Consider the following 22,361-nt stretch of genomic DNA (forward strand, 5'->3'; position numbering starts at 1 on the left):
CCCCCCCAAAAAAAAAAAAGCCTCTAGAAGCCACATTAATTTTAATGTGGTTGTGGTTTTTACAAGTTTCACTTGTAAAAACAAAAATCTCACTGTAAACTAGATGAATATTTTTTTTTTTACAAGGAGCAAAGTGTCATGTTTATCTCAGACTTCTATAGCCGCTTTCTTGAACAGATGCAACGGAGTTGTAAAGATGTGATTTAGTGGGTCTGTAGTGTCATTTTAGGTCGTACACCTGTAGTCAGGGCACACTATGGATTGGAAGTTGATGGATTTGGGTTATATAGGAGGCTTGAAATTACATCTTATTCTTTCGGTTGTTTCCTGGGTGGGGAGGGTTGGTTGAGGGAATCCATATGTGCTGTAGATTTCTGAGATTACTTTCCTCATGGGGTACAATATAGTTCACGTAAGTCACTTAGAATGGAGTCGTCTGCCCGAGAACAAACGATCTGTGTTGGACTCCTTTTGATATCAAGGATATTTTTAGCTTGGGAGACCTGTCTAATTAGCTTTTCAGAGGTATCTTTACACTTGTCAGTGGCATCAGTTTTTTTATCCTCAAATTAAAAATGGTGAAACTGATGCAAAGATTCTGATTTGTGGATGAACAATGGTAAAACTGTTAGGAATCCTAACAATGTTGCCTAGCAGATTTACTTTTGCATAAGGTCTATATGTTCTCCACCTGTTTTAGTGGGACTCCCACAACAAAGACACGCTGGTATGGAATTTTTACATTGTGAGCCTTACTGGAGACTGTGAGTGATGACAATGCTGCGGAATATGTTGGCACTGTATAAATAAAGAGAATAAATAAAAAGTCCTAAGCCTATTGTGACTGTCCCTTATACTGGTCATAAAGATGTTTTCTTCACAGCACCTATGATACAATCAGTATTTGGTCAAGTATATTTGAATTTTGTAACAGATTAGAGTTGATTTGCGTGCAGCTCACCTGGTTCCATGTTGGCGGTTGCTTGATATATTGGAAATACAATTTTCACGTGCATTAGGCACGCTGGGAGTGCATCCGTGTTGCCTGCTAGGACCGCAGGTGTAGTATAAGGATAATCAGGAGAAGGACCGCGGCACTTCCGGATAAAACTTCAGTCTATATTAAATTATTGGATAAAACATGGTAGATTACATACACAAATCGCCTATGCGTTTCAAGCTATTGAAGCTCTTAGTCATGGCTGAAAAATGTTAGAATCACTTAAAAATTTAAAGGAAAGATCTACCAATAGGATTTGGGGGTGTGTGAGGATCACGTGATGCAACACGTCAGAAAAAGAGGCGCGTGCAAACCACGTGATCAGCCCCGTCACGAGAGGTGTGTCTCAGTCATGTGATGCAGGACGTCTATGAGGAAGTGAACGAGCGGTATTGTTAGTTCTGATCCCTGTCTCATTACCTGTGCTGCATACGTCGTTTATTTATACCGATGTGATGTTTTCATCATACATTTTATACTTACCCTCATAGACGTCCTGCATCACATGACTGAGACACACCTCTCGTGACGGGGCTGATCACGTTGTTTGCACGCGCCTCTTTTTCTGACGTGTTGCATCACGTGATCCTCACACACCCCCAAATCCTATTGGTAGATCTTTCCTTTAAATTTTTACGTGATTCTAACATTTTTCAGCCATGACCAAGAGCTTCAATAGCTCGAAAAGCGTAGGCGATTTGTGTATGTAATCTACCATGTTTTATCCAAGAATTTAATATAGACTGAAGTTTTATCCGGAAGGGCCGCGGTCCTTCTCCTGATTATCTTTATATTTGAATTTTGCCTGGAAGCTGGACAACACTTTTTTTTTGTAACATATCTGAAACTGTTTGCTATGATCCAAGCAATCACTATATACACAATACCCATCTATTCCTACCACTGATCGATATTAACCTGCACACTTAGCATACTATTTGTGGATTTGCTGCTAGCCCCCCAGAATATGGCCAGCCAGCACCAGCCCCCTGTATATAGCCAGCCAAGCCCCCGTATATAACTAGCCAGCCCCCCAGTATATAGACACCTCCTGTATATAGACAGCCCCCTGCAGAGCATATAAAAATAACAAGCTCTGCACTCACCTTTCCAATGCCCCTCCGCAGGTGCACTGCTTGATCCAGTCCTGGCGGTAGTGACAGGTCCATGCGCGCTGGCAGCGTACAAGCTATGGCGTCAGCTGCTTGCCGACATCATAGTCTGTGGACTTAATGCTGCCGGGGAAGGGTGTGTGTGTGTGAATATGGAATAGTATTTCTGAAACATGGATCCATGAATCCATGGCCAGGTGGAAGACCCTATAGAAATTAATGGGGAAGTGTGTTAGTTGTTTAGACACACGTTCACATTTCATGTTTACTTGCAGGAAGCCTGAAGCTGCAGCACAGATTTTCCCACAGAATGTGGATTGGATTTGCATGGAAAAGAACAACTTCACACTATAAAGTATAAATACAGTTCAGCACATAAATTCAATGAATAAAGTGGATAATTTAATACATAAAAAGATTGTACAAACAGCATTTTTAAACATGCGCATATTTGGCCTTCAAAAACATATGCTTATACAAAATACACTGACTTATAGGGCATATGAAAATAAAGATACATCTCAAACTCTTTACATTCGGTCCGCAGAATGGTTTCCATTCCATCTGCTGGTTAGATTCACTTCTCATGGAGGCTGAAGGTGATTGCCGTACTGCAGAAACACAGGAACACTCAGAGGTATAACAAAGCAGTACAGTGCTAAAAGGTAAGGTGCTTCAAAAGTCAAAAATAGTTCTATTAAATATCTTTACATAAAATAAAATTAAAACTTAAATCACAATATGAGAATTAATAAAAAAAGCAGCTAATTTGTGTCCTCCCAGTTGGCAAGTGAAGGGTGTAGATATGTGTGCATCAAAGAATCTTTTGTAGAATGGAATTAGCCACATCCAGGGTTTCATCTTTGACTAAAACTATATCATAAGAGTCCATGTATTTTTCTAGCAACTCTTCTACCTGTAAAAAGGGAGAACAAATAAGAGTTATCTTCTCTTATGTTATCTTATCTTACTATACCAGTACAGTTACATTGTACACCCATATATCCTTATATTTCCAGGACAAATGGGGAAAACAAAAATGTACAGTTCCAAGGAAAGATACAGGACACGCCAGTTGACCACAAAATTGAAAGGGCAGTCTGTTATAGAGACTTAACCGGCCCCATTGACTTGAAGTGTCAATTGCATGAATCAATTGTGTAGATGATAACTGTGAACTCTAATATTTGATCTTTTCTTCTGTCATTCTTCCTTATTAGTTGTTACAGTGTTGGCATTGCAGTTCAGCTGGCAGGCAGGGAGTCTGTGCATCATTTCTGTATGATGCAAGGACTCCCATCGAGTGCACTATACTTGGTCCGTGGGTTATGACCAGAACATGGTTCCGTTTTAACTCCCTGAACAAGTTAATGCGCTAAGTTAATGGGCCTAACATTTAGTCATTTATATAAAGCGGCACAGACGCATAGACTGAAGACTTTGGATCACTGATAGGATGATAAGAATTTAATGAAAAGAGATGTGAATGGATACAAGTTACAGTGAATTCTGCTCAGCTCTTCCTTCTCTATAAAATGCTGCCTGCTCTAAGGCTCCATGCACACTGGCGTAGTACCATACATCTGCTGTGAGCCACAAGCCAGGAGGAGAGGGAAAGAATGAGCTCCCGCACGGTGTCTGACCTCCATTGATTACAATGGTGGCTGCGATCTGGCGCAAGTCATGTGGTCTGCAGATTACATTGCATTTCATGGTGACAGGTTCACTTTAAAGAGGTTTTCTATGACTACTAGCACCCATGCTGATACACTTAAGTAGCACAGTCCCATTATTTAGCTGGGTAGCAGTCCATTTCCTTACCTTATCATTAAGGTATCCTATTTTGAGTACATTTTCCACATTTGGCACTCCATCCGCCATAGTCAGATCTCCTAAAGAATCCCCCAGAAGTATAATGTTACTGTTTTCTTTCAAATGGTTAAAATACTCTGTCCTCCTTAAGGCACCGTCATGCTTGTTGTAAACATGGATCAATTCTCCTTTAAATCCCTTTATCACGCCCTGGAAGAGATGACATAAAGCCTTGTTATGAAATAGGCTCCACCATCAATTCTTCATATGTTATGGGGGACACCTTGTCAGATGAAAAACTGGAGCAGACAATTGTGATCCTAGTGAAGTATTTACAAAGTATGAGGAGGACTATGTCCAATTCTTCTACACATAGGTAAGAAGCAATGGAAGAACACCCAACCCACTACCACTGACATATCAGAAATTTGGAGTAAACTCGAACTCACCCCAGCCAGTGAAATATTAAAGAAATCACATAGTAAAGAGGAATTAATGGAACTCATGAATAACATCTTTCCTGACATCCACTTCATACATAAGATTGAATTGAACAACTTTGTGAGACGCATAACATCTAAAACACATGGGCCTACAGAAAATACATGGATAGAGGATTTGATGAGTAAACCGTTGAGACCAAAAGGTCTAATTTCTGAGATATATAATAAACTACTGGAGGACACGCTGGGGAAGGGGAAGCCTGACTATATTGCTAATTGGGAAAAAGATCTAGGTCTCAACTTCAAGGAAATAGAGATTGCCAAAATTCATAAAAACTCTCATGGCTTCTCAAGATGTGTGAAGGTCCAGGAGAGCTCATATAAATTAACGACCAGATGGTATAGAACCCAGATGGGTCTAGCTTCACACAACAAATGTTGGAGATGTGATGGCGCAATTGGTTCTCATGCTCATATATTCTGGTCCTGTCCAGGGATCCAGAAATTCTGGAAAGAAGTAGCTAAAATAACTAATCAGATAACATCCCAGGCAATACTCTTAACTCCAGCAAGTGTCCTCCTGTGGCTACCTAACAAAACTTGGACCCCTAACAAACAGAATCTAGCAACTGCGCTAGTACAGGCAGCGAAGTTACTGATACCTTTATATTGGCTGAACAAAACGCCCCCTACAATACCTGAGTGGCTCAATAAAGTTGATCAAATGTGTAGATTAGAGGAATTAACAAGTTGGTCAGATAGAAAACATGACACATTTATTAAAATGTGGGCTCCCTGGCACAAGTATAGGCAATAGTGAGGATAATATATCAAGTGTTTTCACTCCTCGATCCTGGAAATATAAAAATTTTGTGGACACTCCTTGGGGGTACGTTTAATGCCACTAAAAAACCCTTGAAGTATAACTTAATGGAAACAATTCGAACTGCGAATTCAACTAATTATGGTAAAATGACATCTGTATCCCCTCTACCCCATTACCTTTCCCCACCTCCCTCTTATTATTGTTTTTACAAGTTAGAAATATTTATAAATGTATACTAACTTTGCTACAAGCAATGGAAGGATAACATGTCTACCCACAAGGGGTTTAATTCACCCAACTCAACTGAATGCAATAAGACTATCTAGCGCCTCCTCAGTGGTTGCTCTAAGTTACTACATTAAGAAAGTAAAAAGATATATCAATCACCATTTGGCATACCCACATAGCATGTGGCTGATGGATATGGGTCCCACGTTTGGGACCTCCACCTACATGTAAAAAGGCAATATTACAGGGCAGCCATTCACATTACTTCATTTTGCTACCAGGAAAGTCTATAAATGCAAACTATAAATACAACACACAAATCCAAACCTACATTTTCATCAAAATCCATAAAGTTGGAGATGACTTTAACATTAGGATAGTATACACCAGACTGGCGTATTGTTTCCTCCAGAACATCACCAAGCCCTGCTGAAAAGATGAAGACTGGAGTATTGTGTTCATTCAGCTTATCGAAGAACGTTTCATATCCTTCCCTGCAAAACAGAACAAGAAAATAGATACATACTACATACTTCTGAAACTATGGAAAACGCTCAGAAAGGGTTGTAGAAATTATTTTCTGAAAGATACTTTTTCAATAGAAGACGACATTTCATGTAGTCTATGAAAAGGAATGGCGCCAAGTAGTGGGGAAAAGTGCTACTGCAAGTGACAACATACGGTAGATGTTCCTATGTATTTTCTAGACAAAGCCAATCAGTCATTAAACTAGAACAGAAATGGACACATTTATATTGTACAAAACTAAATAGCAACTTAGTAATAGAAACTTACTTGAGCATAATGTCAGAGTCCCTTATTACTTCCACAAGTTTATCTTTCTGAATCCGCTGTTCGATCAACAGTGCATGCGACTTAGTGTACCTTAAAAAAAACAAACACGAGTCTGGGTTTTGGATTCTGGAATGTGGGGAGGAGCATGTCACTTATATAATGTCAATTATTTAAGGGTAGTGGAGACCACATTCAGCTCTTCACCAATTAGATGTGGGAAGTTTATTCTACCGATACTATCAATGAAGGAGATTCAATGGGCAGAAAGGTTTTGCTGAAAATTATGTTGTCTTTACTGCTTCAATGTTATCAATTGTTGCAAAGTTTAAGAAATTTGATGCAATCTAATTTTAATTCTTCTTCTGTAAAATATTACACTACTTTCTAGAAGAAACTCAAATGCTATCCACATCCATTTTTCCAAGTGAAAGGAAATCTACCATGAAAATCAAAGCATGATAAACCAGGGTCATCTACTCATAGATGCAGGCACTGTGACTGGAGAAATATTCTTATATTTCTTATCCATTTCTTATCATATTGTACTAAAGAGCATGAAGGGCTCTACAGGGTGTTACCAGAGCACCCCTGACTGCTACACTGTCTCCCCTCTGCTCTTTAAGCATTTCAAGGATGAACAACAAATATAAGAATATTACCACAGTCACGGTGCCTGGATTTCTGAGCAAGTGCCCCTGGTTTATCAATGCTTGATTTTCATGGTAAATATCCGTTAAACAGGAAAATATTTAAAAATCTTTGTACAAACAAAATGATGCAAAATCCAGTATTGCAACTTAGACAACAGAACTCTGGAGTACAGGTCTTGAGTAAGAAAATGTCTTTATACTTTGAAACATTTAAAAATATTTTTTACATTAAAAGGGCTATTCATACACCCATATTTTGTCACATTAAAAAAATGAGCAAATTTTTTTTTCTATTTTGCACAACATTAGACTGGATTCTACCACAGAAAATATCCTCTTATTAATGGGTGTTTCATTGAGAAATCTTAAGAAAAAAGATAAAAAATTCAAAAAAGTGGCCTCACAAATATATTGGAGGTGGATTTGAGGAGGAAATTGACATTGATTTTTTCTGTTACAAACTTCACCATGTGAAAACCCCCCAGGACTTGAACACCAGTCTCCCGATGTACATGCTATGAAAATGAAACACATTCCTGGAACAAGTCAGGAATAGGGACAACCAAATGGGCAGGGAGGAGGTGTACAGAGACAGGGAGTGGGCTGGGCCATGGGCATCTCCCCAAACATGGCATCTATTAGCATTTCTGACTTACCATTCAATCATGTAGGGATATTTCTCTTTGATTGTAAGGTCTGGATCTATTTCAATTGCATAATATTTTTCCTTCAGTTCATATAACTAGGCAAAACAAAAAGGACAAAGTTTGAGAAAAAAAGACTGTATACACCAGCCCAGAAAGTATCCTCAGGATTTATGGAAAATGACAAAAATCTTTATAGCATGGCGGGCGCACGGGAGAGAAGGAGGGGGTGAGTGCTGCTTGCCCCCGCCTCTCTCCATAGAGATACATGGCGAATGGCGCCATAATACAGGGAAAGATAAGACATGTCCTATCTTTTCCCCGGGTACAGAGTGGTCCGGTGCCGCACATGTGCTCCTATTGCCGGTCTATGGGGGACGTATATATACTGCCACAAGGTTATGGCTGTATACACGACCCCAAATGGTCGTGTGAATGTAGCCTAAGGCAGTGACACAGAGGTGCTCTTCATACAAGCAACGTCACTCCCTTAACCTGGAATAAAGAATCAATTATATGAAATTGCTGGATAGGTGAGTGCCATCATTTCCCTCTTATGCTTTGGGTCCTTGAGTTATAAAGAATATTTTATGTTTTGGTATAGAGCACCCCTTCAACAGCATGTATACAAATATCTCTCCCCATATGTGTCTCCCAGCGTTTAAAGGACACCTGTCATCAGGTCTTTGTCACTATTTCTGTCACCTCTACCTGTTGGAGCAGCTCACAAGGATCCCATCCCTGCCTTTAGCTAGTAAATTCATACATTTATCATTATAAAATCATCTTTTGTAATTGAGGCTGGTCACATAGTCAGAGGCAGCGATGTCACCCCTGTTACCCCTCCCCTCTCCTCCCGCTGCTCATGTTTGTGTGTAATGTATAGTAAAGCATTGCTGGTGTGTGTTCTGCATCTGCTGACATGCTGCATCCTCCTAATACACAGAGACACAGACATCACCTACACAAGTACCTGACATGTTCTGCTATAACATGGCTGCCTGGAGCTGTTGTATCTCTCCTATACACACATAGGCTGCAGTGGGCACCAGCACCAGGAAGACACGGAGGAACCATTACACCATTATACCTCACATCATACAGGCTGTCAGTCAAGCACTGGGGGTGTGGCTGTGCCTCCCACTCATGAATAAGCTGGACAGCTTGAATATGACGATGACTCATTGGTAATTTCACAGGTCATTTGCATAGAGATTTAGGACCTCATTGCTTAGGTTTGTAGGTATTTTTCGGCCTATAAGGCGCACCGGACTATAAGGCGCACCTCTAATAAATGCCTGCTAAGACATCTAGGTTCATATATAAGGCGCACTGGAGTATAAGGCGCAGGATCAAATGCAGTACCTAAAAATGACCAGCAGGTGGCAGACCTGTGCACAGTTCAAGCCAGCTACACTTCCCGGGAAACTTGTCTTCAGCGTGTCAGAGAGCTCCGTTCTCAGAGGTATGGGCTGCTGGGGGTTAATGCAGGGTGATGCAGCAGGGGTTAAGCGGTCTCCCTCTGCCCCTTCTCCTTCCCTCCTCAGCCAGGGTTTTATTCCTGTGGGGTTCCCTGTGGCTCCTTCTCTTTCCCCTGTTACAGGGCTGTCAGGTATGGGGGATTGTTACTGATGATGATGATTGCCTCGTGGTCGGCACTATGGCGGCTCCGGTCTCTCTGTGCTAGGGGAGGGCAGGATGGGCACAATGTTAGTTGTGGTGCCAGGGCACTTCAGGAGCTAGGGACCCTGTATACTGTGTGGGAAGGTGCAGGAGATTTCTGGGGATGGAGCTATTAAACACTGGTAAATGTACAGTACATCTTGTCTGTAGTACATTTCTGTATAAGTTCATATATAAGGCGCACCGGCCTATAAGGCGCACCTTTGATTTCTGAGAAAATTGAAGGATTTTTGGTGCGCCTTATAGGCCGAAAAATACGGTAGGTTGTTATTTTGCATGACGGGTTCTCTAACTCCCTCACGGAGTCAAAAATGTCAAAACTTTTTTGCCATGTCGCAACAAACATTTTTTTTTTTAATAGAAAGTGATCGAAAGGCCATAAAGTCCTCAAAATGGCAGCATTGAAAACATCATAATTATTAACTAAAAATTACATCACACACAGCTCCATACACTGAAGTATGAAAAAGTTATTAGTTCCAGAAGATGGCAAAATAAAGAATTTTTTCTTACAGGAGGTTTTAATTTTTGTAAATGTATGAAAACATTATAAAACCTATATAAATTCGGTATTCCTGTGATAGTACTGACTGAAAAAATAAAGGAGACATGTCATTTGGGGCACTTAGTCACGAAAAACACCATAAAAATGCAAATGCAGCACACAGACAAAAAATATATATATATATATTAAGCAACAGGCCTTAAATGTGCTCAAGCACCTATTAAGGATACAGGAGGAGCGTGGTACATACCTTTTTTCTACATTCATCACTTACATATTTGCAGTTATCGATTACATCTGTAAATGGAGATTAAAAGATGAAGTTAACATCCTAACACATGTATATAAAGCAGAATTGTAGTCGGACTTTTGGAAACAGACTTACTATGGCAAGTGGGACATCGCTTTCCATTGTGGGAAAATCTACTTAGAGTCATATCAAAATCTGTTATTACCTGCAATACAAAAACAAACCAAAAACATGGATCTTAGGAGCAGCAAAAGGCAACAAGCATTCATCTCATTATTATTCGTAATACGGGGAATAAACTTTACTGCTCCTAAGCTGTAAATTCACATGTATTTTTAACCCCTTAGTGACCGGCCTGCTTTGGGCCTAAAGGTCCAAATACATGTCATTTTCTTACCCTCACCTTCCAAAAGCCATACATTTTTGTCATCACAGCCATTCGAGGATTTCATTATTTTCATGGCATTATTTCGGGGTACATAGAGTCTGTTGCTGATCTCTTATATACCCTTTTTACAAAAACAACTGCACCTTTGGGCCATTTTTTGTTGAATATAACTAGGACAGAAAAAGACTACTGGGGGGGGGGGGGTCCATGTTAAAAGAAGATATTCCACATTATTCCATAAAACTAACAAGATATTGACATATGTAAGTAACTTGGATTTCAGTGCCTGGTAAAAACGTAAAAGACAAAACCTGGTAGGATGAGAGCTCAGGATTATTTTACTGTTGTGCAATGGAATAATCTTGTAAGTTTTATAGAGTAAAGTAGGATATATTGTTTTTTTACATGGACCCTACCTAGCAGGCCCTTTTCTCCCCTGCCCTAATGGTCTCCCGTCTTCCGTCTGTTACATTACAGCCAATGTGCACAAGACCAGCCGCAGTGTAATTCATATGGGGAAAGATAATTTAGGGTAGTGGATTTTAGGCTACCTCAGACTCCCCTTATACAATGAGGTTAAGTAAGAGACACTAAATGTACAACAACTGGACTTTTGCAGCAAGATCATAAATTTCAATAGGTTTTACAAATTATGTAAAGCTGCTTCATAAAACGCCCCCATCAGTTCCTGCTCCAACGGGGTGGAGTGTGACCTGGTAAAACCCGCAGGTTATAGGATTCTGAAGCCGTAGACTCAGCACAAGATGTGGTGATCAAGTTGAGAAGTAATTCCAGGGGCACACGTTACCTGAAGCTTAGCAGCACCTCCTTTTATTAATCCACATATTATCTCCTCGACTCTCGCCGGGTCCTTTATGTGGACAGTTTTCTTCTGAAATTCTGGCATCTACAACAATAAGATATAAACTTAACATAAATATACAAGATTTACCTGTGGAAATGTATAGCATTCACAGCAGGATATCAGAGCGATTGCTTTTTTTATACACAATGACAAGCCCCTAGGTCAAGGTGTCATCTCTGGGGAGGGAAATGTAGAGATACTTTCGGGTAACTGTAGACGATGCACAAAAGATCTGCTGCATAACATCTGTTGTAGACGCCAATTTATTTAGCATTTACAATGTTTCATCCTCAGCATGTCCATTTTCTGCAGCATTTTGAATCGGATTTTCACTCAATGATGAAAATCCACATCAACTTGTTGCCCGATTTCTGATGCATCATATAAAGATTTCCTTTTACATCCTGTTTGAAGATAGTTTTACGCTATATTAGTTATACCCTATATTTTGTACGATTGCCATAATTACTCCTAAAAACCATGAGGATCAAGGTTAATCTAAATGCACACAAACCTGTGCTTCATACAGGCTGCAAACCAAGTGAAGTTTGCAGACCATTAGAGATGGGAGGGGCGAGTACTCCTCACCACTCCCACCTCCACAGGGAGCAAGGAGGCCCTGCCAAGATGAGGGCAGGAACAGGACCCGCCCTATCATCAACTTGGTCATGACCTGGAGAGACATGGTGTGCTCACTGAACCGTGACTGTGTATAATGCAAGTCAATGGCGACCATAAGCTGGCTGCAGTTTGTGCGGCCATTTCACAGACTACAAAAGCAGTCGTGTGCATGGAGCCCTCAGTGTTTATACAATGTAATATAATGTAGCTGCAGAGGAGGACAATTCCGAAATAGGTAGCAACAGACAGGTTTTTCTAAACAGAACAAAACCAGATTTAAAGCCCAAAGTAACAGAAATCTGAGCAGGGTGTACAGGGACACTGTTTACTGGAAACACTTAGTTCTTTTTGGAAGGCATTGGAGCATGCAAGAACAACCTGTGCATTTTGCATCAAACTGGAATGGCATAAATAAGAGTACAAAGGATGCACTAGCCTATTAGGTAATAGGTCTACCTATGACCTTGACACTAAGTATAGACCCGTTGGTACTCCGGACGTATATCTTAGTAATTGTATTCTTCATTAAGTATAGAATAATTTGTTAGAATTCTGAATAGTAAATTATAATATGAGGAACACAAGTATATACGTTACACACATACAGTGCCAGAATAAAGAAATGCCAGCATTATTGGCTAGAATATTTTCTATACACAGCAGAATCATTAGAAAAGCAGAGAGAAGAGTTAAATGTGCTGCTGCTCCCTTCTCCCATCACTAGTGTCCTTGAAGGACCTTAAGCAGGGTTATGAAATATGTGGCTGGCGTAAGGAGTAAACAGAAACAAAGCCATTTTTAGAAACTTGCAGAGGACAGCTTCTCAGAAGATTTTGCGGAATTATTTCCTAAAACAAAGTTGTTCTTGGCACCCAAATGGGCAGATAAAAATCAATGATTTCCACTTAAAGTGCGTAAAATATCTGTAGCAATTTCTGAATTCTTTTAGGCAAAGCCAAAAGAGATGACCTAGTGCAGAGGGTCATATTTGTGACTGTCACATAAGTAAATATATCAAACATTAGTTCTAGTAATAACTGGTGACCTTTACACAAGGTTGGCCAGAAAGTGTGTGACAGCATCCAGGAATCAGTCTGATCCTACATATATTCTAGTGGTGGTCATATCAAGGCAAACATTTCAAAGAAAGACACTTGATACATCTCTCAGGCCAGGCGACCAATGCACCTAGAACCGAGCCAACACTCTCCAACATTTTGTGTGGTTTCACTGATGCTGGCTCAACTAAGGTCAGATCAAAAATGGAAAAAAAAAAAAAAAAACTGCCCCACACATCCCGACCTACTACTCACTATGTAGCTGCATAGTTAAATGTTTTTGCTTAAAGGCACTTTCCCACAAATCAAGTTAGGCCCTGTCTACAGGATAGGGGTAACTAGCTGATCAGTTGGGTTCTCAGTAATGAGACCGCCACTGATCACAAGAACGAGGGGGTAACTTAGTCAGACCCCCTCGTTGCTCCACGAGATTAATTGAGAAGACGGCCAGCCATGACCGTTCCGTTCCAATCATCTCTATGGAGCTGACAAAGATCTCCGAACGCCATACTTAAATTATTTACCACACTTGTTTTCTTGTTTGTCTCTTCTGGCCATAAGATTTGTAATTATTACCGTATATACTCGGGTATAAGCACAGCCAGGCCAGCACACAACTGTGATGTCAGCATCTGCTACAGGGGGCTTGCTATATACCACTGGGAGTTGGCTTGCTATATACCACTGGGGGGCAGAGCTGACTATATACTGGGGCGACTTTGACCAACGAATTTCCCACCCTATTTTTATACTTGAGTCAATAGGTTTTTCCCAGTTTTTGGTGGTAAAATTAGGTACCTCAGCTAATACTCGGGTCGGCTTATATTCGAGAATATATACAGTACTATTAAAAGTTAAGTTTGATTTAGTGTTCAGTGAATAAGGTGGGGACATTTGACCTTTGGTTATTATAACAGTCTTCAGGACTGAGGCTTTATTGCTTGGTATATAAAACAAATGTTTACAATCACATAATGCCCCATATATGAGAAAGCCCCAATTAAATATTGGTGAATGACCAACACAACTTGTACTACCTGCTTGCTCATAAAGAGGCACGCCTGTGGCCTAACCCTCCATAGCAAAACACTGCATGAATACTCTTATGACTCATAGTTGACCAATGTTTTTAAAAAACATACCTGCTTGTATTTGGCACGTGGCAACGGGATTTGGATGCATATGGAAACCATCATCAGCGGATGATTTAAAGATTGTTCATACATAACACAAGTTCAAGAATAGTGCACGCGCTTACAAAGTCTACTAAATACAATGACATGGAATAGTAACACTTTGGGGATAAGAACAGATACTTATGAGCCTGTTAGTTATGGTATTTACAGCAGAAAGAAAATTTAATGTTCAAGTCAAGTCCAATGTAGTACACCAAAATGTCAACTTACAGGACCTCCATGATGCATAGATGCTGTAGATGTCACATGCAGAAAACACGATAAGGCTATGTATTCAGTTTCAGGTAAGAAACAAAGTCTGAAATAGTTCCTGACCATACAATTGTAAAGTACCCTTTAGAGACTTTGATAATGATGATAGTGTTTAAAGTTTGACTTCCACTTGATATTAATAACTTACAGTCAACTGTTGAAGGGGTTGTGGCTTTTCAGAAAGTGATGTAAGCTCCACTTTTTACAGGGCAGTGTACCTTATAATGTACAAGACAGTGGCTAACACAGAATTTGCTGGTTATTCTATTCATCTCTATGACGCTGACGGACATTGCCGAGTATGGCCCTCTGCTATCTCTGTCATTGCCACAGGGATGAATGCTGCTCTCTTTATCTTGAGGTTCTCGTGATCCATGCGAGTCCCCATCACAGAGACCCTTGCCGATCTGAATCATTTCAGTACTTCATACAAGTTTAATTCACATTATCTGGCTCCCTTCCAGCACAAGTGGCGAGTCCATGGGGAGAAGGCAGCTGCCATCTGTGTCAGTCTCCTTTTCTCATCCAGCTCCCCACTTCATGTCATGTGCATTCAGCAGGCAGGGGAGTGAGGGGCATGGTGTGGATAAGAGAAGGTATTGAGCAAGCGTGAGGAGACACAGGCGCACACAGTGCCCCGGGACTCACCACATGCTACTAGCATTGAGCCAGGTGATGTGAATTAAACTTCTATAAACTACTGAAATGATTCAGAATGAAAAATATTTTTAAACTCAGCATAGCATAGGATATTGGAACCTGTTACCAGATAAAAATGACATTCCTGGTTCCCCCTGCATCTTAATTCACTATGATACAAGGACTCCTGTCCCTGGACCTTTGCTCAGTCCATGGAATCTGACAAGCACACAGCTCTGTTTCCATGGGCAGAGCACAGTCGTGTTCCAATTGCTTTAGAGCAAAAGCAGAGCAGCAGAAAAGTCTGGTCATTAAGAAAGAATAAAAAAATCAAAGTGTTAGACAGATTATAGCATTTGGTATACTCTCTTGTATTTTTCATTAATGAAACATTTAAATAAAGTTCAGGTTGCACTTTAAATGAATAAACCAAATGGATGACTGTATAATGGCAAAAATAGTGCTGCAGCCCCGTAACCGAAAAGCATATCGGAAAAACATTGGAAGTGGGAATTATACTGAAACTTAAAAAAAAAAAATAAAACAGTAGATATGTATCCATCTCACAATCAATAAGCTCGGCTCCCATACTCCATAACATTTTTTACATTTTTTTCCTTTACAAAGCCACTTGATTTAGAACAACTTAAAAAAAGAAGGATCAAACTCCCTGTCAACCTGAACATGGGCTATTTACATTTCTTAAATATTAGAACCAAAGTCTTAATCTTTATAGGGAATAAAGATAATAAAATGTTCTTTTTCTAAGCAGTTTCCCCATCCAATGTGTCTATTTGCTTGTTAAAGATCTACAACTCCAAACATTACAGATCATCAACATCACTTGCAAAAAACAAACTGTAAAAGTTAAAAGGCATAAAACACAATCATTACGAAATGTTTAAACATAAAGACACTTACACAGAATGGCCTAAGTATAGCTACATATGGTGAGATGAGTACATACTATAGTTATTAGACATCAGCAGTGATTAGTGACCCTGCCGGGCAGGTATGGCCGCACAGATAATACTACCGAGTCATGGGAGGCAGCCTGCTTGTTTACATAGGCAGAAAATTCTTACCACGGGATTCTCTGTAGCAGCTGACAAGAGAAAAGAAAATTCTATTTGTCTGCACAGCGCTTATATAGCTCAAGGTGTAGATAAGGGCGTTACTAGAAATAGAAGCTCTAATCCAGCCCAGCAGGCTGCAGCTCTCTGACGTACGGCGGCATAGCTGGGCACCGTGCCATAGCTGGAATCCTGACAGAAGGGGTCAGGGGGCACAAACTATGTACAACCTTTGGCTCCATCACAACTTCTGTTTTTCAGAATACTAGAAAAGGATTTTAGCCTTTTTTGCAGAGGCAGGAAAATCCCCAGTGCAATGCTCCTTACCGCATTCATGTTGCCACAAAGAAATTCTCTCTGTATCAAACAGTTACAGGAAAACACTTCCTAGCTCTGAACACCAGCTCTGGGAAATCGAAACTGAATGAATTTCTTAATAATAGGGCACACTGTATACCGAATATAACTAAGAATAATTAGCAAGATAATGTGTTAGAATGGAGCAATTTAGGGAGCACAGTTTGGGACATTGTTATCCAGGTAACACTACACTGTCCGAGTGACTGGATTATTTTTAGCTGTACAGTGTGGAGATTTGTTGCTCGGAGCTGAAGACTTCTGGTGAAAAATTATGCAGCTGTAAGGGACAACAAGGAGAAGTCTTAATGCACCTCTGGACCAAAGAAGAAGACCTGTCGCCTTTAAGATACTTGATCCCACTTTTGCCTGTGTGTGATCACTATTGTAGTCATTGACTAACAATCATGATTATGAGATGACTCTCAGCACGTGTAGTTTTTTATTCATAAGGTCAGTGAATCAAGTCTGTCTTATGTATGTGAAGCTGTAGCTCCAGGGGTTATTCTCATCAGTTATTAATTAGAAATATTGGTGCATACAATTAGATCCCAACATCAGCCAAGCCACCAGCAAGAAACCAGGGGTAATTATTATATCATGCTCAACACAACATCACTGTAGCCTCAATTTACAACCCAAGAGCTGTGTAACATGTTTTTTTTCTGAAAAAAGCACTAGCTAAAGGAATTGTTCAGGATTAGAAAAAAAAAAAAAATAGATGCATGGGGGTGAATAGTTAGAATGGAGTATGAGAGGTTTATTGTTTTATTACATCTCCGCTCACATTCAGCCCCTGTGCAGCCCATTACTGCCAGTCTTTGTTTACAGTGGATGGCCTTGTCATCTAGACCACTTTCTAGAGCCAGCTAAAGCCGGAAACTAATGCTGTGGCAGACACATGGCAGTAACGGGCTGAACCATGGGTAAATGGGCGTGAGGAGACAGGCAAGTATAAGAGGTTCATTGTTTTAATGCTCCCACCAGCCATATTTCAACTTTTTCTAATCAGGGACATTACTCATTAAAATGAAACTTGGTACGTAAAAAAGGCAAATTAGTCCAAGTATTTGTTTTTAAGATCTTTCTTAGTGCTGGATTATTGAAGCAAGCGGCTGTACTCCCAGATAAAACCTGCATGACCGCCCACTATGAAGGCAGACACAAATAAACAGTGTCTTCTGTCCTGGTTTGGTTTCTGCCAGACACAACAGTCTCTCTTCTCCTGTCAGGGAATCAGACAGCACAATTTACCTACCTAAACGAACTGTGATGTAAGGTAGGGCTATGGCCACTCTGTCCACCCATATCTTTGTATTTATTTCCTAGAACAGTGATGACAAACCTTTTACAGGCCGAGTGCCCAAAATACAACAAAGTAGTAGCAAAGTGCCAACACAGAAATTTAATTTGTGATTTATACTCGCTTCTCTGTCACAGTTTTCATTGATACCAGCACCTGAGGACACCAATAAAGCAGAAAATAGTCCCAGGCAGAGCTGTCACTTTAAAATATCTCTGTGCAAAGAAAGTCCTGGGCTTCTGGGACTGCAGGACGATACCTGGAGTCATCTCTGGTGATGGCCTGAGTGCCCACGGAAAGGGCTCCGAGTGCCACAGGTTAGCCATCACTGTCCTAGAAGCTCCTTTTATGCCTAACATTGGTGGGAGATGTATTGATCTGCCCATGTCAGAAAACTGGAGCATCTTGCACCTGAAATGCCCTGTGACACATTTACTGGAGGTTTTAGACCATTTTTGGGCTGTTCGGCTTCCAACTCCTCAAAAAAGGGGCATGTCCTTCTGTGCACCAGAAAATTAAATAGTGTGGTGTAGAAAACTAGTCCAACTGAGAGGAGGTACAAAGCACAACTCAACAGTCTTATACTGCACCAAATAAACCATCCAGCATCAGACAGGGATTAATCTGACACAACTGTCTAGTTCAGTGATGGTGAACCTTTTAGAGACCCAAACTACTACCAAAATCCACTTATTTACCAGGAAGTGCCAACGTGGCATTTCCAGCAGCAACTTATTGCTACCTGTTCTTCAACATCATTCAATAGGATCAGTCCACTGAAGCCACCAATATAGTTGAAAGAAGGTGGGCAAATTCAGACAATCATAGTAGCATCTTTCCAGGAAGAGTGGTGGGTCCAGCAGTAGGATCTCCAAAGATAATGTAGCCCCGTCCACACCTTCTCACTTTTGCCACAGTTTCAAACGAAGTGTCGCTTTAAAATAGCTCCGAGAGCAGCATCCCTTAAGTTGCTTGGGACTGCAAGAAGATTTGGTGGATTTGGTCCTGTTTGGTGAAATTGGGGAGATGGCCTGAGTGCCCAAAAAAAGGGCTCTGAGTGCCACCTCTGGCACCCGTGCCATAGGTCCACCAACACTGGTCTAAAGACTGACATCTTATTACATCTCCCCCATTAACTTTACAAATATGAAAATTAGGCTGAAGTGCTTTGGGGGTCAGTAGCAAAGCAACTCCAGAAATAACAACTTTCACCTTCCAGCATCTTCTGTCATTCTGCCCCCCTTTAGCTACATTGCTCCTGGGTCCAGCAAGATAAGGAGCTCCAGTTCCAATTTTTTTTCACATCTAGAATATACATTTTGCCACTCCAGCCACCTCAATAAAAAGAAGTGTGACATAGGGGCTGCCTTCTCATAAGTCACGCACATACTTCTGCCAGCTTAGGGGTATTACAATAAATGTTCTACAATAACTAATCAACTACTTTAAACTAAAAATTTTAAAAAATTATCCTAACAACAAACAATATACAGTATGTGAAATGTCTGTAGCATGTAGAAGTCATCATTCTTTGCTGTACTGACTGGGTCTATATTTAGGGGCAAGTTTTAAATACTACACCAACAATATCTGGTAAACAAGAATAATGACTAAAACAGAGCTGCTGCTGTGCTGTATAATGAGATCTTGGCTTCTGCCCCAAGGTTGTGGATCGGAAAAACTTCCAATTGACAATTTAACCCTTTGATAACATGGTCATAGACTAGACTCCACACCATGAAGTGACAAGAGCACGAGGTTATGATTGTTTTTGGTGCAACAATGGCTTCTGGATCTACTGTGTATGCTAGCTTATTAGACCCTGCCTTAAAAGCGGCTGTCCGACTATAAAAAAAATATTTAGCAGGCATGCTGCGCAGGGGGGTGGGGAACTTTACTCACCTACCCCCCGCAGTCTGTCAAGCCCGTGCCCTTGTTTGTTTACAGGGGCATGACTGCTCTGCTCCGGCAACTTGGCACACGCTGTATTAGGGGCTCTATCAGGCGCTAGGACAGGAGACGGTTGGGCGTGTCGGATGTTACTGGAGCGGCCGTACCCCTGTAAACAAATAGGGGCATGGCTCCCATGGACCGCAGCACAGGACACAACAAGCACCTGGGGAGGTGAGTAAAGCTTTATTTTTTTAACCCCTTACTGACATGTAACAGGACTTTAACCCCGCAACGGAAAATAGTGCCCAAGTCAAAAATGGCACTTTTTTGCCGTTTTGCTAAAAATTTAAAATTCAATAAAAAGCGATCAAAAGGCCTTTGAGTCCTCAAAATGTAAGCATTGCAAACGTTATCAGGTAGCAAAAATTGACACCACACAAATGTAGAATTCTTTTGTACATGAGGTTTTAATTTTTGTAAATGTATGAAAACATTAAAAAAACCTATATAAAATTTGGTATCACCGTGATCGCACTGACCCAAAGAATATGTCATTGCCCTCCCCAGCTCACATCCTAGACGCGTATGCAGGCAGTTTTACTTCAACAAAAGGTTTTCTGCTCCTGTCGGCTAGGCTGTGAGCTGGCCGATCTCTGCTGCAGCCTTGTTGCCCGATTTAAGGTCATGTGATCGCAGCAGTGTTCCAGTCACATGACATAACACAGCGACGGCCGGGAGGAGTCAATACTGTGACCACGGCATTGTGCACATCGGCATGATGTCATCAGTCCCCTGTCACAGTGGCCGCTGTATACAGGGCTCATAGGGACATAGGGAAAGCTTGGGGGGGGGGGGGGGGAGAGAGGCATGTAGGGAGGATGTGCACATCATCTCTGTATGTCTCTGTAGACAGGAGGTTACCATTAGATCACTGTTCTATGTAATCTGTACATAAGAAAAGCAGAGAACACATTTATAATGTGCTGCTTGCTAAACATCCACCTGTTGTAAAAATTGCAATTAAAAAAAAAAAAAAAAAAAAATTTATAGTTATGCCCCCAACCCCCAAAAAGTAAATGAAATAAAATTTAACTGCACCATACCAATCTAGGCTTGGGGCCGGTGTCAACCATAGTCCACTCTGTAGGTTGAAATTTCTGAGGAGACTGAAAAAAGATTGTGCCCTTTTATTTAAAGGGGTTTGCCCAAGAAAGTAAGTTCTCAAATTTTAATTCCCTAGTGTTGTTTAAATTAAATCCCCTAGTGTTGTTAAATTAAACATAATTTAACACCTTACTTTACAATTTTACTCAAGACTCTCTAAGCAGATACTTCATGATCTCTCTGTGCTATGAGATGCTGTGCACTAACAATATGCTTAGAGTATCAGGGTACAGGTTTATATATATGTTGAGTGAACTGCAGTGCACAGACAAGAGCAGCAATTAATGAGAAGATTTACAGTCGGGTCCAAGAGTAACCAAAATTTGGAAAACCAGGACTGATGAGACAGGTTGGAATTCTATTTGTGAAATATTTAAGAATCTTGTCTTCATGGGAATAGCCCTTTAACGCACAATGTAAAATTACTAGAATTGTCTCAATTGTCTATTAAAGCACAGAAAAATGTATTGCTCCTTGGCTAAGAATACTCCTCAAACAGGAGTATCATTACCTTTCTAGAAAAACGTTAGTGCAACCTCTGAGTGATTGCAAATTGGATACATTTTCAGTGTGTTACAAAACAAGTGTGTAATTGGTAAGCATGCGTTTCCATTTTAGGCAACAAACAAATGTTTGCATTGCCGGAAAAAACGCCAGCGTTCTTTTTAGAAGAATATATTCCAAAATCGCTTGAAAACACTATTCAAAACACATTGCACTTAAAACGTGATCCAGTTGCACATTATCAAGAAGATAATTAACCCCATAAAACTATTAAAATGTGTTTTTGATAAATAAAATAGTGAAGACGGTGATGCCACCGTTTTCACTATTTTTTGCAATACAGAGCTGTACTTTTCATAAGTACTATATGGATCACTTTTTATTAAAAAAAAAAAACAACAACTAACAAACAATTTTTTTTTATGATGTTTAGAATATTATTTTCATACATATTATATAAAAAGGGGATGTGAGGGAAGTGGGCTATGATATTCTGACACTAATATACTGTTTAATCACACAGCAATACTAATGTAATCTCCAATTTATTTACTGTCTATAGTGTGTAAACATATCATTCCTTGTGGTTATTAACCCCTTAAGGACGCAGCCATTTTGCAGGTTAAGGCTCAGCCCGATTTTTTGGATTCTGACCTGCGTCGCTTTATATGGTTATAACTTTTGAACACTGTTACTTATCAAAACGATTCTGAGATTGTTTTTTCCCCACATGTTGTACTTCATTTTAGAGGTAAATTTTGGCTGATAAGTTTTGCGTTTATTTACAAAAAAAAAGAAAATATGATACATTTTTTGAAAAATTTGCCATTTTCGAAATTCAAAATCATTGCGTTTCCAGGCAGATAGATTTACCACCTAAATAAGTTGCTGAATAACATTTCCCATTTGTCTACTTTACATTTTCATAATTTTTGATATGTCTGGATAATTTATTTTGGTGTCACGCGGCTTACAAAAAGAATATCGCTTTTCCGGATTTTCAGAATTGACTATTTTGGGGATAAATACAGTTTGGAATGAAATTTTACATATTTAGCATCAAAACCCCCTATATAACCAACCCATTTTCAAATCTGCAC

The 22,361-nt window shown here is 40.2% G+C and overlaps 1 protein-coding gene across 3 annotated transcripts in view; it reads right to left on the reverse strand.

Annotated features, from left to right (window-relative positions):
* Window positions 1-2,492: 2,492 nt before the first annotated feature.
* Window positions 2,493-22,361, reverse strand: part of NT5C3A (5'-nucleotidase, cytosolic IIIA) — a 34,334-nt gene continuing 14,465 nt past the window's right edge. The window contains exons 1-9 of one of the 3 annotated variants that reach the window (XM_072153258.1): window positions 16,053-16,202; window positions 11,145-11,243; window positions 10,084-10,153; window positions 9,949-9,995; window positions 7,523-7,608; window positions 6,217-6,306; window positions 5,753-5,915; window positions 3,934-4,134; window positions 2,493-3,028 (exon numbers count right to left, since the gene is read on the reverse strand). In XM_072153258.1, coding sequence (XP_072009359.1) covers window positions 2,927-3,028; window positions 3,934-4,134; window positions 5,753-5,915; window positions 6,217-6,306; window positions 7,523-7,608; window positions 9,949-9,995; window positions 10,084-10,153; window positions 11,145-11,243 — 858 coding nt within the window. In that variant the 5' untranslated portion in view covers window positions 16,053-16,202 and the 3' untranslated portion in view covers window positions 2,493-2,926. Of the gene's footprint in view, window positions 3,029-3,933; window positions 4,135-5,752; window positions 5,916-6,216; window positions 6,307-7,522; window positions 7,609-9,948; window positions 9,996-10,083; window positions 10,154-11,144; window positions 11,244-15,888; window positions 15,911-16,052; window positions 16,203-22,361 lie in introns of those variants that run through there. The other 2 variants (XM_072153259.1, XM_072153257.1) reach the window with 2 other exon arrangements.

The sequence above is a fragment of the Engystomops pustulosus genome, chromosome 5 (assembly GCF_040894005.1).
Source record: "Engystomops pustulosus chromosome 5, aEngPut4.maternal, whole genome shotgun sequence".
Classification (NCBI taxonomy): domain Eukaryota; kingdom Metazoa; phylum Chordata; class Amphibia; order Anura; family Leptodactylidae; genus Engystomops; species Engystomops pustulosus.